This window comes from Dysidea avara, chromosome 10 (genome assembly GCF_963678975.1).
Source record: "Dysidea avara chromosome 10, odDysAvar1.4, whole genome shotgun sequence".
In the NCBI taxonomy this organism is placed as follows: domain Eukaryota; kingdom Metazoa; phylum Porifera; class Demospongiae; order Dictyoceratida; family Dysideidae; genus Dysidea; species Dysidea avara.
In genome coordinates, this window is record NC_089281.1 from 2,765,235 (window position 1) to 2,781,358 (window position 16,124).

At 38.5% G+C, this 16,124-nt stretch overlaps 2 protein-coding genes and 1 long non-coding RNA gene across 6 annotated transcripts in view; 1 reads left to right on the forward strand and 2 right to left on the reverse strand.

The window, feature by feature from the left end:
• LOC136237236 (uncharacterized) overlaps window positions 1–16,124 on the forward strand; it is a 52,318-nt gene that overhangs the window by 8,269 nt on the left and 27,925 nt on the right. For 2 of the 4 annotated variants that reach the window (XM_066027567.1, XM_066027566.1), the window contains exons 11-15: window positions 12–171; window positions 1,176–1,265; window positions 6,693–6,843; window positions 7,151–7,295; window positions 7,638–7,777. In XM_066027567.1, the coding sequence (XP_065883639.1) occupies window positions 12–171; window positions 1,176–1,265; window positions 6,693–6,843; window positions 7,151–7,295; window positions 7,638–7,777 (686 nt within the window). Of the gene's footprint in view, window positions 1–11; window positions 172–1,175; window positions 1,266–6,692; window positions 6,844–7,150; window positions 7,296–7,637; window positions 7,778–8,138; window positions 8,189–8,268; window positions 8,325–16,124 lie in introns of those variants that run through there. The other 2 variants (XM_066027568.1, XM_066027569.1) reach the window with 2 other exon arrangements.
• LOC136237241 (uncharacterized) lies at window positions 3,059–3,869 on the reverse strand. The gene is made up of 3 exons (XR_010692354.1): window positions 3,846–3,869; window positions 3,250–3,779; window positions 3,059–3,196 (listed from the first exon to the last, which is right to left on the reverse strand). It is a non-coding gene; the product is annotated as an uncharacterized lncRNA (long non-coding RNA).
• LOC136268678 (uncharacterized) lies at window positions 4,392–5,700 on the reverse strand. Its single transcript, XM_066064079.1, has 4 exons — window positions 5,598–5,700; window positions 5,232–5,478; window positions 4,956–5,151; window positions 4,392–4,893 (listed from the first exon to the last, which is right to left on the reverse strand). The coding sequence occupies exons 2-4, from the start codon at window positions 5,368–5,370 to the stop codon at window positions 4,392–4,394; spliced, it is 837 nt and encodes a 278-aa protein (XP_065920151.1). The 5' UTR covers window positions 5,371–5,478; window positions 5,598–5,700.

Genomic DNA, 16,124 nt, shown 5'->3' on the forward strand with positions numbered 1-16,124 from the left:
ATATGAATTAGGCTTGAAATATTTGAGGTGCACACTCGGTCAGTTCAAGAGAGTGGTGTTCTTGATCAAGATGTTAGTCTTGAGGAACTAGCTGCTAATACATCACATTTCAGTGGAGCAGAAATTGCTGGTATAGTGAGAGAAGCTGTCTCTTTCTCATTGGAGAGAACAGTAAGTCATTTTCTGTAAAGGATAGTGTTTATGTATGTGTGTTACGTTACTACCACAAGGTTATTTACAAATTCAGTTGTGTTGCCTGCCTAGCAATGAGATATAATACAAACTAGGGCTGGGCGGTATTGAAATTTTGCTATCACGATATATCATGGAAAAAATATCACGATATTACGATATTTTTGACAGGTGCTCTATACTATCAAACTACACCTGCCTACACAAGTGACGTAATGCAGCAGCATGAATGGATGTACAAAATAACAACACATGACATGTACCATTCATTGCATTAAGATACAGACATCAGGTAGATTTCAATTTTGCTACAATTAAGTGTAGTGGCTTATATACCCAAGTGCATGACATAAATTCAGGAGTTATATAGATATCCATGCATGACTTAAAAGTGCTGATTGTGGCAATAGAAGCTCATACTCAGTTTTGCATGACCACATTTAATATAATTCTACAATGTGTAAAAATCCACATAATAAGCCCCTAATCACAATGACTAATCTGTTAGTAACTACTTTCATATTTGCATGAATGCTCTATTAGAGTGTACTTGACTGCGTATTGGTGACTGCTCTATTAGAGTATCTCGATATATAGTATCCCCTCTGCATGGATCTACAATCTTGATCTTCCCTGGACAGAATCCTTCCCTGGCCTGGAGCTACAACAGCAGCAGTGTGACGTCCCACCATGTTTACAGTAGTCAATACGGATCAACACTGTGGTATTCTTGATATCGTGATAATATCATTTCCAAAAAATTTTTGGCGATACTGGTATTGTTTCATCAGGATATCGCGGTTTTACGATATAACCGAGATATTGCCCACCCCTAATACAAACTATTGTTGATTGTTGATCATGTTCGTATGTACGGTGCAGTATGTTACCTACGCAATTACATACACACAACCACTTGTACATAGTATGTACGTATTTACCTTGTACTACATAAGTCATAAATGTGTTTTTTTTTATTGCAGACACAGAATCCAGATAACAGCCTTCGCTTGACATTAAATGATTTTCACCGAGCAATGAACTCTATTGTTCCAGCATACACTAGTTCGCAGGTATGTACTTCATGTTTGTGTAATGATCCCTAATTGAACTTTAAAATTCCTAATTTTTCCTTATACTTGTTTGTTTACTCTTTTTTGTAACATTAATTATTATGACTGGTGAACCCGCACATACTGCATCAAAAGAAAGGATGGCACCATAATTAATGTTTTCGTCTGTACACGCACCCCAGCTATCAATGGTGAAGTGACCATTCCGCTTCGCTTTCAGCTATGTTCACAGCACTACAAACGAAGAACAGTGGGAGAAGCATCTCTGCAATCAATCCAGTCACCACGAAGAATACAGACGATTTGTGCACCCCTATTATCTATTACTGACTCTAAGTGAGGGCCATTACGCTTCACTTTCAGCCTGTCTTACAGCATTACAAACAAAGAACAGTGAGTGCCTCTGCAATCAATCCAGTCACCACAGAAATTATGGATGATTCCTGTTTACAAATGTACGGAAGCCATGTATTGCACTACCACGAATTGACACCATGGGTTGTCAGCATAAAGAAAAAGACACTTTGGTATACAAAAGGCATGTCTCGGGATGAAGCGATGTTGAACAGTGAAAAAATCAAGCCTGTAGTCTTAGCCGTTATCGAGTTATGCTTGCCTGAAGGCATCAGTAGGTTAGTCAGTAGAAAATTCCATTAAAGGGAGGATTGCATGAAATTTTTGATGTCATTTTTTTTACATCAATATATAGTGTATGTAATGTGTTTAATGTTTGTAATATTTGTTTTTGAAAATAACTAGTGAAAAAGCGAGTAGAAAAACAGGATTCCAAGCCCGTTTATGGCTTCTTCCGTTTTGCGGTCCTGTTACTCATGACGTCACAAGTGTAAGCGTATTATAGTCACGGGGCTTCCTGCATAGTGTTGTCTCGTGTGTAGTAAGACTTTAAAGACTGTTTTCATACATCCTCTGCCAAGCTTTGTAATGATATGGCCTTCAGAATCCTCGATGACAATTTGAGCGATACAGCAAGCATCACTAGCTCAGATACCAGTACAATCACCGAGTCATCCAAAGCCAGTGAGCAAGCTAGCGCAGACATGGAGGAAGAGATGGAACACCTAGTTGACCCATATCAATTCGAACCAGTAGCCAGCGACAGCAATGAAAATTCGTACTCGGTAGATAGCGAAGAAGATTCCAGCGAAAGGCTACTGAATAAAGACTGGTAAGTCAGAAGCTACTAGCTGGGCTATAAAGCTAGCTACATACTATAGTATAGATATTAATGTAGATAGCTACTCTATTATGCTACAGCTAATTATTCATGTATTGTATGTATTCATACAAGGTGCAGATGTGATAATTGTGAAATTATGCCAACTGCAGTTGAGCTGTTGTCAAATTTATCAGACAGTAGATAAAATAACTGAGACAGGTGCACTGTGTATCACTCAACATGAAGGCTTTGAAGCTGTCTGTTTGAATGTGTGGGTCCTGCAAACTGCTTGTTTTCAGTATTATCAGCAGTATGGTGATTTTGTAGAAAAATCAGCCAATGAGTAAGTTAAAATAATTTGTATTTGTTATAATTATCTTGCAGGTAATATTGATTTATAACATATCGACAACTGACAAGATGGTGTTGGGGTTGGCTTGGAAGATCAATGAGAGTAGTGTTGCCTGCCTGTACTATAACGAAGATACGAAATAAGTTTCCTTCGTCAACACATACAGGATTTAAGTATCCTACAACTGTACCTTCATAATGTTATCTAATTACATAATATTATGATAACTATAATAAAATACACTTAAATCATGTTTTAAATCTACTTGAATGACCTTAGCTTTATCTGGCCTTTCATATGCAGATGCAAGAGCCTCTGGAGTCTTTGGTGCATTGGAACGGTCCTGTTTTTCTCCAGCTGTACAGCATTTTGCTGTTTCTGCCATCAGCTCCTCAATGTAACCTGCCAAAATGTGCTTGCATACGTGACTGAATACACATGTATCTATTCCTTACCATATGTTGGCTTTACCAAAACTTTTTTTTACAATGTACTCACCCTTCTTATACTTAGGGAATACAATGTCATAGCATTCATTACCTTCCTTGGTAACAGCTTGAGGTCTGTTAGCGTTTTCATTGAAATGAAGTGCAGCTAGTTTTAACCTGCATGTGAGGAAATTTAATTAGTTAAGTAAAAACAATGCAAGTCATCATATACTTCAACAGGTTCGCAAAAGGTATTCTGTTACTGGACAACTATATGTTGTCATGTCCTGTGTATCTCACAGTGTATCCTACATATCTTAAATCAGATACCACGACCACATAGTTTTAGGTATAACAGAATCCCTTTGATGAAACATTTTATGCCTACCTGCATTGCATTCCTAAATATGAAAATGCTACAGACTTGGGTGCAAAATGTATGACATTGTGGAAGGATTCTACAGACGATGTTTGGTATTTCGGGGACAGCTTGACCATGTCATTACAAAGATAGGTGTTTGTCAATAGTGCACCCAATTTCTCGCTTGCTTTGGTATCTACACCAATATTAAACAGCATGCATATAGCTAAGCAATTATAAGAAAAAAATGCTTTAAACTCACGTCTCTTAAACCACTTCTTTCTATCACACCGTCTTAATCTACCATGATCACATTTTCGAAAATGTCTGGTTCCATAACCACTTTGCCCTAACGACATCTTCATTGCTATCTGCTGTTGAGGAGACACACCAGTACAGGTGGTTAATGATGCTCTTCTGCCATTCTCCTACTAGCTCACAGCCTTTTTGCTTAGCTAGTTTCTCCAACTTCTTACGCAAACCTGCATGTTTGTTCAGACATGTTTTAATCCTGCACATCAGTGAATTACCTTTGGCTACATGCCACACATCATAACGGTGTTTTACAGATGGATACGTTTCACGAAGCCATTTGTTTATTTGCTTATGACGATCTGTGATCAGTGTATCCACCTGTAAACCATTATCTCCTAACTATTGCATGCAGTGCAAAAGGCCTTCTTTTTCCATGTGATAGCTCCCTGTAACCTCATTGCTCTGTATGGGCAGAGTATAGTACCATAATCAGTATTTGCACATGTAGTATACCTGAACTAATTTGATGTCTATCACCTTATTCTTAGTTAACTCAACCATTGAATATGACCCAAATTTGGCCAGGACTGTCAGCCCTTCCATCACCTCCAATAATCAGGTGGCTATTGCTCTCCTTCAATTCCCTTAGTAGCCTTTGCTGATGTTTCTCCCAAATAAAGTCTATAATTGGCTGTAGGTAGTTTCGTTGATGATGAAAAAAGGTTGATGTAGTGATAGTTGGACAATTGAATACTGAAAATAGTCTCAGTGCCTTTGCAGGTTGTGCACCAGTGTAGAGAATGGCAGCAGAAGTCAAGATGTTGTCTACTGGTGTTCTACCAAAATACGGTTCACTCCTCCACACAAATACATGATTGCATTCATGACAGATTTGTCGAATGCAAAGTAGTGATCCATGCACCTTTCTGACTAAACTTGTGGAAGAGCTCCTACAAGCAGTACAGAGTGAAAAAAGCAGCAATAGAGCTGAATCAAACAACAAGTAGCATTGGTACTTGGCTTGTGAACCAGACTGATCAGAGCAATCTTCAGATCTAGAGTGTATAATATTGGTGTTAAGTTTTATTGCTAAATTTGTCAATTGTGGAATACTTACAACATCATACTTTCCTCAGATGGAGCATATGTATCATCAATTCCCTTTTCAGTAGTGGTAATGTCTGTCTCGTAGAAATCAGCAGCATCCTTAATAGGTGTGGAGGTTAATGGTAGGTGTGATGATGACATATGCATTGGGCTCAACAAGTCACATTGTACACCAACATCGTGAACTTCAGGTTTAGCTTGAGTTTCTAGTTGCATGCATAGAATACAGTACGTTAATTTAAAATAGCTATGGGATATAGCTATCGGTACCTCATATAGCACTTACCTATAGATATCATTTCAGACATAACCTGTGTGGATGAATTAGTATATTTTGGCTGAATCTCAGCCGCTATGGTGTTAATGCTACTGCTTCCCAACTGCAAATTACTGGATTCTGGCTGGGTGCCTGATGATACAGTCATCTGCTGTGAATGGCTAAGTCCTGACTGGGTGCCTGATTCTCCTGTCTGTGGATCACTAATTGGTTCTAACTGGATGCTTGAAGATGCAAGTAGTGCCTCCTCGACAATCTGTATGTTTGATAGTATACCTTAAGGCATCATTATTGCAATATGCATGGACTACATAGCTACGTGTATAGCTATAGTTATGTCTATAGCTTACTTGCACGGTGTATGACTACGCTTACTCGAGATCTCTCTCTCTTTTCAAAGGCTTGCCTTTTCTTTTGTGGCTCATTCCATTCATGGTGTGACGAAATGGCTCGTTTTAGTGACGAGGAAAAACCTTCTAATGACTGGGATGAAGCAGAGCTAGAGGGAGTCTCTGGCCTTTAAAAATCGTTGGAATGGCTCCTTCTACTAGTCTACGTCATTTCTGTATTCCAAAACCTGCTGCTAATTTAGTATCTTTTTCGAAGCAGTCTTTTGTGAAATGCTCGCTGCATAAAACAGATGTGTGAGATGGACCTGTCCAGTTAGCTCTAGTACTTTGTACTTTTTCCGTCCAAATTGTTCACAAAGTTGGATCCTTAGGGAATAGAAAGCAGCTAATATTTTCTCCAGGTACGTTAGAACAGTCATAAGCCACGCATCACTTCGACATTATCTTCACAAACGCTAATATACAACTAACTTACATGGTATTCCAATATCATAGCTTTATACGCTTACACCTGTGACGTCACGAGTAACAGGACCGCAAAACGGAAGAAGCCATAAATGGGCTTGAAATCCTGTTTTTCTACTTGCTTTTTCACCAGTAAATTATTTTATTTTCAGAAACAAATCTTACAAACATTAAACACATTACATACACTATATATTGATGTAAAAAAAATGACATCAAAAATTTCATGCAATCCTCCCTTTAAATGAAAATTTTTAAAAATTTTGTAACAATTTATTGGAAGTATTTAGGGTTGTCCTGAAGGCATTTTTGGGCTTGGGCATACCTATCCAATACTACCAAGGCGCCAGGATGGTATTGTGAAGCTGATTTTAGGGTGATTTTTCTGGCCAGAAAAATCCCAACCTCTAATATACAGTACTACCGTACTGTATGATAACATACAAACCTTAATATTTCTCTACCTATCTATGTGGCCCAATATCCATCTTTCAATTTTCCTATTTGTAGGTACATATGAATTGTCAAAGTTGAAAAAATGTCTTTCTCTCAAATCCAGTCACATGTGTATTGTGGAAACACAATGGTTGTAATCCCTGTCTGGGGTTGCAACCTTCATTACTATCTATGTGAAACACTGTATCCCCCTACACAGTCACACATTTTGAGAAAGTATCTACCAGAGGGATATCTGCCATGTGGCTCAGCCCATAGTGAAGTGATCAATACTGCACTAGAACTAGTTCAGTCATTACAACACAACTCATTCACTAGACTGAAGTCACTTCTGTTATATGGACCAAGAGGTGAGTGGGTGGATGACTGAACTTTAAGTAGAAATCTTTCTGGCATCTTTAATCATCTTTTACCAAAGTCACTCCTGTGTAGAAGCCAATGGTATTATTGGCTTTTGTAGTTTTAGTCAATCCTTTAAACTGTTACAACTTTTTATGTGACTTTGTGCTGAAGTAGCATTTCCAACAAGATTTTTTGTTTGTAAGTGGTTGCTTTATTAGAGTGGTTGTCCAACTTCTTTTGAGTATTGCTATTCAAAGCACATTCAACATGCAGGGACATACAAGTGTGGTACTGCTAAACTGACTATCATTGTAGGGACTGGCAAGACTAGTTTAGCAGTTCACATCTCCACACTGATGATGTTTGACTACATCAGATTGATCACAGCTAGTGAACTACTGGCCATACCAGATACACACAAAATTGACAAGATACATCAAGCCTTCACTGAGGCCTACAGGTATGGTGATATGTACCTCTATAGTACTTTGGTGACTGCAAAATTTGTGAACTTTTAATGTGAATGGTAGGTCACTTAACATACATACAGTAAGACTTACTAATGTGTTTACATTTATACAAGTGACCTTATTACACAGTGACCTGGTTTTGTGGTTAGGTGTTTCATTAACATAATTGTTGGTTTACTGTAAGTTAATGATTTGTCATCTAGACAACTGAAATATGTGGCACAAAGTATTGGTGGTGTGTTGTTCGTTGTGAGAAATTATATTGTGTGGAGTAGATGTGTAGGAGATATAATCTAAGATGATATACAAGTGTATACTAGTTCCACATACAGGTCAGATGGGGTCAGCATTATCATACTGGATGATATTGATCAGTTGGTGAAACATCTTTACTTTGGAGAGGGGCGTGCCTCTGTATCACATGATCTGATGCATGCTGTGAGCACACTGATTACAGCCACACCCCCAGTAGGTAAATTCCCTTGTTCTGTGATTGTGTGACTGTATTTTATGCTGTGCACAGGAGGTACAAGGGTACGTATTGTAAATATGTATCATACAGTGTAGTACTGAATGGTAGGGATCACAGTTTGGGCTTTCTTGCCAAAAAATGTCAATCAAACACCAGCCTCACTGTTCCTTCATAATAGCTTGACAGTATTGATTAGTCAAAACCAAGCCCAAATATGCTTCAACTATGGGCTTGATTTCTTCGCTGTTTTATGTTGTTTTGGCCCAAGATGTGTCTTTTCGCCAACGACAGCAGCTTCAGTACATGCATCATGGACTTTTGTGCACATTTGTGTTCCTTTTCTTTCTTCGCTACTGTGTAGGTACCCTATTCTGTAGCTATGAGTGCGGTGTCTAGCTAGTACCTCTTACAGCAGCGTGCAAATATTTTGTGGTATCTAAATATGGAAAGTGAAAATTAACAACACCTTGGTATGGTTTCATTATATGAAGAAGATGATGACCAGTATGGAGACACTTGTCGGAACCCCAAAAGGCATGTGCCACTGGTGAGTTTGTTATTGTGGTGCAATATGCTGGTTGTCATTTAGCCTCTAGCTTTGCGACTGTGATCAGTCAGTCAGGCAAGCAGGCCATCGGCCAGGCAGGCAGAAGTTTGGGTTTTTAAATAAATTTTGATACTAGTATAGCTGCAGGTGCCGATGACCTCTCTTGTCATGATCCCTGCTCAAATGTAAAATTTATTTTTCCTTGTTTACTGTTTGTAATAATGTAGTTCATTACTAGTTACGTAACTCATTGAACCAGTGTATACTGCAACGGAAACAATGGTACCAGGCACAATATGAAAATTAATTATGCAATTAAATGTATAATTTTGCTTTGTTTTCCACGTTCCACCATTTGTACAACATTACTAACAAACAACAGTATGAGAAGCACTTCTGCAGTAAATCTAGTCATTATGAAAATACGGATGATTCTCGTGATAGCACTGAAGTCATGACACGTCACTATGAATCAACACCTATGCTATAATGGGAAAAAAGGAGGACAAAGGTAAGTCCATGATGCATGCATTGTAGCTGCTGTGGTAGGCACATCTTTGATTGAAGCGAGAAAAAATCAAGCCCTTTGCCTTAACCATAGTAGATTTATGTAACCGTATAGTAGCTGATTTATGCTTGACAGTTAGTTATTCAAACAGTCGGTAGAAAATTCAGTTCAATGAAAAAATCATAGAAATTTAGTTGGGGTTACTCTGAAGGTATTTTTGAGCTTGATTATGGTAAACCAGTAGTGCCAAGGTGTGGAGAAAAGGTTTTTTGGATGATAATTTTGGAAAGGAAAGCCAAAATTTCCATGATCCCTACCTTCCATACTGCCTCTGCTAATTCCATATTCATACACTCTCCAGCTGTGTGGCACTGATATATATATCTACAGAAAGAGAACTACTTTATGGCATGATAAGGTCCATGGTTGGACACTTCAACTTTTGCTGTCAATCTATCAAGTTGCAAAGTATAACAGCAAATCAACTTGATTGCTTTAAGTGACCCATGTATTTATAATGTACAGAACTCAGAATTGAGCACACAGTACATGTAAACATTTTCTAAACACAAAAAGGGACTGCAGTAACATAATATAACTATTCCCAAATTTGTGTATCAAATATAAAAGCCAATGTTAAACAAGATTCATATCAGTCTAATGTAAAGTCTAATGTAAACTACATAGCATCATATGACTAGCAGTGGGAGTAGTGATATCCCATTATAGACAGAGGGCTCTGTGAGTTGACTATCAGGTAGCCTTTTCTCTGTAGTTTCTAGTTATAGGACTGTTCCTTTACTGTAGGTATTTGAGGTGTATTGATGGAAGGGAGGGAGGGGGGCAGAGGAGACCCGAGAAGGGGCAACAAGTTTTAGATAAGGACTAAGTATATTCTGCTAGGAGACTTCTCCTGTAAGGGAAAAGATGACAAGGAGTGCATCACATCCTATGGACAAGGGAGCATCTAACTCTGCAAACAATGAAATTCAATCAAACATGGCTACCGTGTACTACCATATAATGGGAAATTTACGAACAGGAGGAAATCTCATGGATCGGGAACTCCGGTATCCTCCAGGCTGCTTCATTGCTGCTGATGTATTGAGCATTCTGATACTCAGAGATCTCGTCCACCTGGTCTGAACATAGTGCAAAAGTTGCCTGATCACAGCCCTTGTGTATGTATTTCAGTACATACTTGATGGAACTGATGGATATGCATAATTTAACATTGCAGTGGCAGTTTACTTAAGGCTCGCAACAAAAACTTATTGTAAGGCACTATCCATCTGTTGTCAATTTCTTCAGTTACCTGAGAGCTTCTCACATTAATGGTGATGGTACTCACCTGTCCACCATCTTCAAGGCTTATCCTCCTGTACAATGGGTAGCTATCAGTGCCTAGTTGGGTCTCAGATATCAATGATTTGGGGTACTCCTTACTGCACTGGCCAGCAAGGAGACAATGGATTGATGCTCCCACAGGGTCCATGTACCATTTTGGACATCACAATCTGGTGCAGTTCAGGGTCAAGTGCTGGATCAGGTGTTTCAGCACAAACAACATCTATGTGATCCTTGTGTTCTGGAATCAACCACACCAAGAGGTGAGCATGTGGTAAACCACACTTTTGCCATTCTACTGAGTAAAGTGAAGCCTGTAGTTTTCCAAAAATCATTTCTGCTTTTAACATCTCTAGCATTTTCTTAAGTTTGAGCCTAAAAACTCATGCTACTAATTCTGGATGATCCTGGGGCTTTAGACCTGGCAACAGATTGTTTTTAATTTCTGGCCAGTTGGGATTGCATGTCATTGTAATAAACAAATCAGGGTGGCCATATTTCCTAACATAAGTCATGGCATCCTGTTGACGTTCATGCATGTAACTTGGCCCACCTGTGAATGTTGATGGAAGGATAACCCAACAGCCTACATTGCTAGGGTCCCTGTCCCCATTAACAATTGCATCTCGGAGATCCTGATAGCAGTCAGCACGCTTTTGCTCACGCCTAAGAAATTGCAATTGTTCTGTTTCAATTTTGCAGTATGCATCTACCAAGAACTGTTGGAACAGTTGCTATGCCCTAAGTAACACAGATACATTTTGCTTTACCATAATGTGGTAGCAGTAATACACCAGGGCTGTCAATTTTTTATTGTTAGCTAGTTTAAGATTGATGTGCCATCCATCAGTACCATGAGAGAAAATCAGTGGGTACTGCAATGGATCATATCCTCTGTGTAGCTCTGAAATATGATGCAAACCACCATCCCTGTAGTGTAACACTATGTCCCTGTTGTGTGCATTTCCATTAGGCATCAACACACCCACCTCATCACACATTGGACTATTGTACCTCCTGGCATGCTCACCTGTAGGCCTCTTTGTTTCATTGATACTGTGGTTTTCCAGGTTCTTGCAATTCAAAACATCATGTGCTAATATTGTGCACTCACGCATGCACGGATTTTTAAATTTACGCAGTATACCGGTAAACCATGACATCATCAATAAGGCATAGGTATAGCTGTGAACCTTCTCGTGCTAGTACTTATGGTGATGATACTAGATGGCAGATTGTGTGGCAAGAGGAAGTTATGAAATTATCTGATAAAGAAGTGGCCAGTAACTTATGAATTGATCCTACCACTGTGCACAGAATTTACATGCTCTTTAGAACAAAAAGAGATGTAAACAAGAACCACCATATCCAGCTGAGAATGCATTTAGAAAGCTGGTACAGTTTTTTCTAGCTCAATTACTGCTGACAAAGCCAGGAATATATGTTAGAGAAATCCAACTGGAGTTGGTAGGTGTAGTTGTAAGCTTGAGTTGTCTTTGTAAATACTTGCACAAGACTGGCTTCACCCACCAATGGATGTCCAAATATGCAATTCAAAGAGATGAGGATCTAAGAAAGCAGCATGTTGATGATGTGTCTCTCTATACACTCCTGAAATGATGATATTTTTAGGAACTGATAGAAGAGATACTTCAAGAAGAAAAGGATACAGTATGAGAGGAAAACCAGCAAGGAACCAGCAGCTTTTATTCAGAGGTGAACATGTTTCAGTCATTTCATTCCTTTCCATTGAAGGAATTTTAGGCTGCAGTATAGTGTGGGATAGTGTGAATGGTAAAATATTTTATGATATAACTCTAAAACATTTGGTAAATATTTTGATGGAGTAAACAAAAACAGTGTAGTCATCATGGATAACTGTTTTATTCACCACACAAAAGAAGTAGTTGATGGAATTGAAGACACTGGTGCTATCTTGTACTTTCTGCCCTCTTACTCACCAGACTACAATCCCATTGAGAATACATTTTCTAAGGTAAAAACTGTAATGAAAAGTATGGAATTAGAGATGCAAGCTTTGGAAGATATTGATACAATAATCCATGCAGCATTCTCATCAGTATCTTCAAATGATTGTAAAGAATGGATTAAAGCATCTGATATTTACAGCATGTAAACACATACACACAATAACAATGTTCAGGGGTTAATCTAGGAGGGGTGGGAGGGGGCACAGGCCCCTCCTGGGTTAACTATTGTCCCCCCCCTAGGTTTATACCTAAAGCCTTGAGAAATGGAAAGGTTTAATTGATCCCAAAGTTGTATAATTGAATGGTCAATATTCAGTGGCATCACAATAAAATTTTACCAAAATTGAGTATATTTACACCTAAATTTTCAAAACTTTCCTGGGGTAGCATGCCCCCAGACTCACCTAGAATCCGAAGCGGCTTACTTTGCCCCCTCTAGCTTAATATTCTGGGTTGAACCCTGATGTTGTAAACACAAATTACAGTGTATACATAGTCACAATAACAACACTTGTCACCACTACTCTCGCTTAGTTAAGTTTACACAAAGTCCTGAAAATTTCACCTTTTTGCTCTTTGAGCTCTTCTTCTAAACTACCTTTTCAGCACACTCAATTGACTAAGACGTTTGCCCCTAATCTCTGCAGCTTTTTCAGGTGGAGGTTGACTTTCACTTGTACTTGCAATAACAGTTTGTTGAAATGAAGGAGACTGTGTAGTACTGACATGTGGTTGTGATGGGTTGAAGGCTGCCTTAACCAAAGTACTTGCTGTAGAGATAGTGGTTTGCGCTACATCATCATCCATTTGCTTTTGCTTCTTTTGGGCTGGTGCAACACCAGTAATCAGGGGAGTTCATGGTGGATCTTGTTTACTTGCACGAATACCATTTTGAATCATTCATGTCTATTACTAGATATAGTGCATGCTTTTCTAATGATTGTACATATCTAGCCATGAGGTGATCACATGCATGATGTCTCAAAATACATAGCATTGAGTGCAAGACTGTATAGGAAATGACTAAGACTTTAAATAGGATGTAGCTATGTAGCAGGGATTCTAATTAGAAAACACATTATATAATCACATGATCACATGTGTAGTAACTGTTGCTGTTGTGCGTGTAACGTGTCATCATTATTCTGTTAATCATGCTGAGTCATTCTTCCCGACTGTACGAACTTCGTACTCATCTTTAAGACAGATGTCCAAAGTTATTCATTGACTGCTGACCTTCAAGATGAGAACCAAGAATACTGTTTATGCATCTTTACTGCCAAAGGGACCCTGGTGTAGGGGGAGGCTAGTGTGTTAAAATGTTAAAGTTGTGGCATCCACTTGATATCAAGTGAAAATTAGCTAGCCTAATAAGTCTATTAATAATACAATTGGTTTTTGTTAGCGCATGATGTTTTGAATTGCAAGAAACTGGAAAACCGCTATAACAACTCTGATGTTTGTTGGGACATCCTGTTGGTCAAATAAGTTCGTAGCCACTTTAAACAGTTGCACATAGTGATTGTCATTATGCAATAGCTGGTTGATATTGCTAACTATGTCTGGCCTTAAATCACCAACTATTTGACACCTACCTGTGACTCCTGATTGTCAATGAAATAAATTTGACAAAATTTTGGAGACTCACCCATTGATGGAACCATTCTACCAATCCGATGGTATACGTACCTGACCCTGTATTTCAAAGGAAGGATTAAAGCCAGGAATTGTCACCTCATTACAACCAAAGCTGGTCATTTGAAATGCGGAATTATATTTATGTATGTTTGTCAAAAAATGTTTGCTGTCACTGTCTGTACCTTCATACAGGTATTGCAAGAAAGGCTGTGGTTGAGGAATGGTTCCAGTTGGACATTGCCTTTAGAACAGCAAAATGACTCAGTCTGACAGTCTCCCCAGGAAATTTCAACACCCCACAATGTGAACACTCTACACTAAGTGTGCCTACATCAGTAGTGTTATAAAACTTGTCTGGCTGATAATTAACGGCCATTAAGCTAGGTAGTCTACTGGCACTTACTTGTTGTCCGTTTGTCGGCGAGCAGTTGTATCACATTGTGTTCTTCTAATCTGCCATCAAGATCTAGATGGGCAAGATGATGAGCTTCTGCATCACGTTGTTGTCTCCTGTCTAGGTAATCTTCACTCAGTAGTCCAGTCTGTTCACACGAGACAGTGGTAGTAGATGCTGCCAGCTGACGTCACTCATGTTGCCTGTTTACATGCTGCTGTTGCTTCACTGGATCCAGTCTTTGACATTGCTTAGGTCTTTTTGCTTGAGAAGCACGAAATGAAGAAGAACGCTTTCGCTTTGGCATTTTCACACTTCAAAGATTTTGAATTTGAATGATGTGCCGTAAAATTCTGATCATCAAGTGTAAAAGTTGTGTGACATAAAAAGGTGGGTTTGACAGGAATGTAAAAAAAATTTACACTGAAAAGGTTGCCAGAGCAAATAAAGAGAAAAAGGAATAGACTCTACCTGGATTTGAACTTGGGACCTTGTATTTATGGAGTGCGTGACCTGCGTGCGTGAGAATTATCTAACAGTACCAGTCAGCCTTAAAAACAATCTTATAAAGGCATGCATAGGTTGACTGGCATAGTTGTTTACTTGCGGTTTGCATGCGGTTTGTAGAAAGAATTCAAGCGAGTTTTTGCTCTACATCCTTGCACTAAACACCCTGTAAATGATGAGCGATGGCAGCTAGAAGCTTCATTTAAACGCTAGGTTATTCCTAGATGATGAGCGCTTTGTTTGGTGCCAAAACTGCTTCAATTGATGCAGCAACTGGCAAGAAGAATGCGTGAACTCAAATGGAATGCAGACAGACAGATGGACGGAAGATGGCTTTTCAGCTTTATATATATATAGATACTTCACTAACCCCGTTTGTAATGTTAGTAATGTATGGATTTACATCTTGCTTGTCCATTGGATTTGATGCACTCCTGGTATGATATGCAAGCCATTCTTTCTAAAGATGATATCAAAGGTTTCCCAGAAAGATTATCCAGAAATTAACATGTAAAAATGGCCATAAGGTTCAGATCTGTGATGGCACTATCTCTAAAAATGCATGTCATGAGGAGTGTTATGTATGTCAAAAGTTTCATGGTTTTTAAAATAATCACATAGTTAGTGGTTTAGTTTGCTACAGATTAGCTCCAATAGTAGGAGTGCAATTAATCCCAAATCACATGGTTTATTTTTGTAATTACACTGTATAGTAACCAGTGATATAAAAGAATCACAAAAGTGAAATGATATAATAAGTAGCCAATCAAAAAAGTAGCCTATTAAGTGCAACAATTATTGACATTGAGCAGCAAATCAAATTGTTAAGTTAACACGTGAAGCCTTTCAAGTGCACCACGTAGTATCGCAAGTGGCCGATCAGTTTTTAAAGTGCTGTAACAATGATGTTAATTATATAGTTAACTTGAGATATATAGTACTACATGAAGGGTGGTCACCATGTGATTAGTAGGCAATCACACACATTTTTTTGTGCAAATTAGGGAATAATTGTACTCAAACTGCTAAAATTTCACCCTGAGCAATTTTGACAGCTACGTGTACAATTATACTCAAATGTGTGTGATTACCTGTATGAAGTGCACATTTTTAGTTGTGTTGCTATACAGATTTTTGAGGGATGTACTTTTCACAGATTTCATGGTAACAGCAATGTTTCATCCTCGAAAATTATTATAATACCTTAAACTTAACACAAAACTGATATTCAAACTCCTTTTCCCTTGTGGCTTCAAAGTGATTGTAGCTACCATCACATAGTAGTAGGGATCTGCTAAAATGTATGTTGCTGCCCATAAAACCATCATAAACACAATCTATCTGTCGATCTTACACAATGAAAAGCACTTTTTAAGAACTACTAACCCTAGGTATAGCCTTACAGAAGAATGAAT

Excerpts from the sequence above, each read along its gene's own strand:
- LOC136268678 (XM_066064079.1), bottom strand. The coding sequence starts at position 5,370 with ATGACTGTATCATCAGGCACCCAGCCAGAATCCAGTAATTTGCAGTTG. Across the intron at positions 5,152-5,231 it reads GTCTGAAATGATATCTATAG|AAACTCAAGCTAAACCTGAA; the intron begins GTAAGTGCTATA and ends GCATGCAACTAG. Across the intron at positions 4,894-4,955 it reads TCTGAGGAAAGTATGATGTT|ATCTGAAGATTGCTCTGATC; the intron begins GTAAGTATTCCA and ends TATACACTCTAG.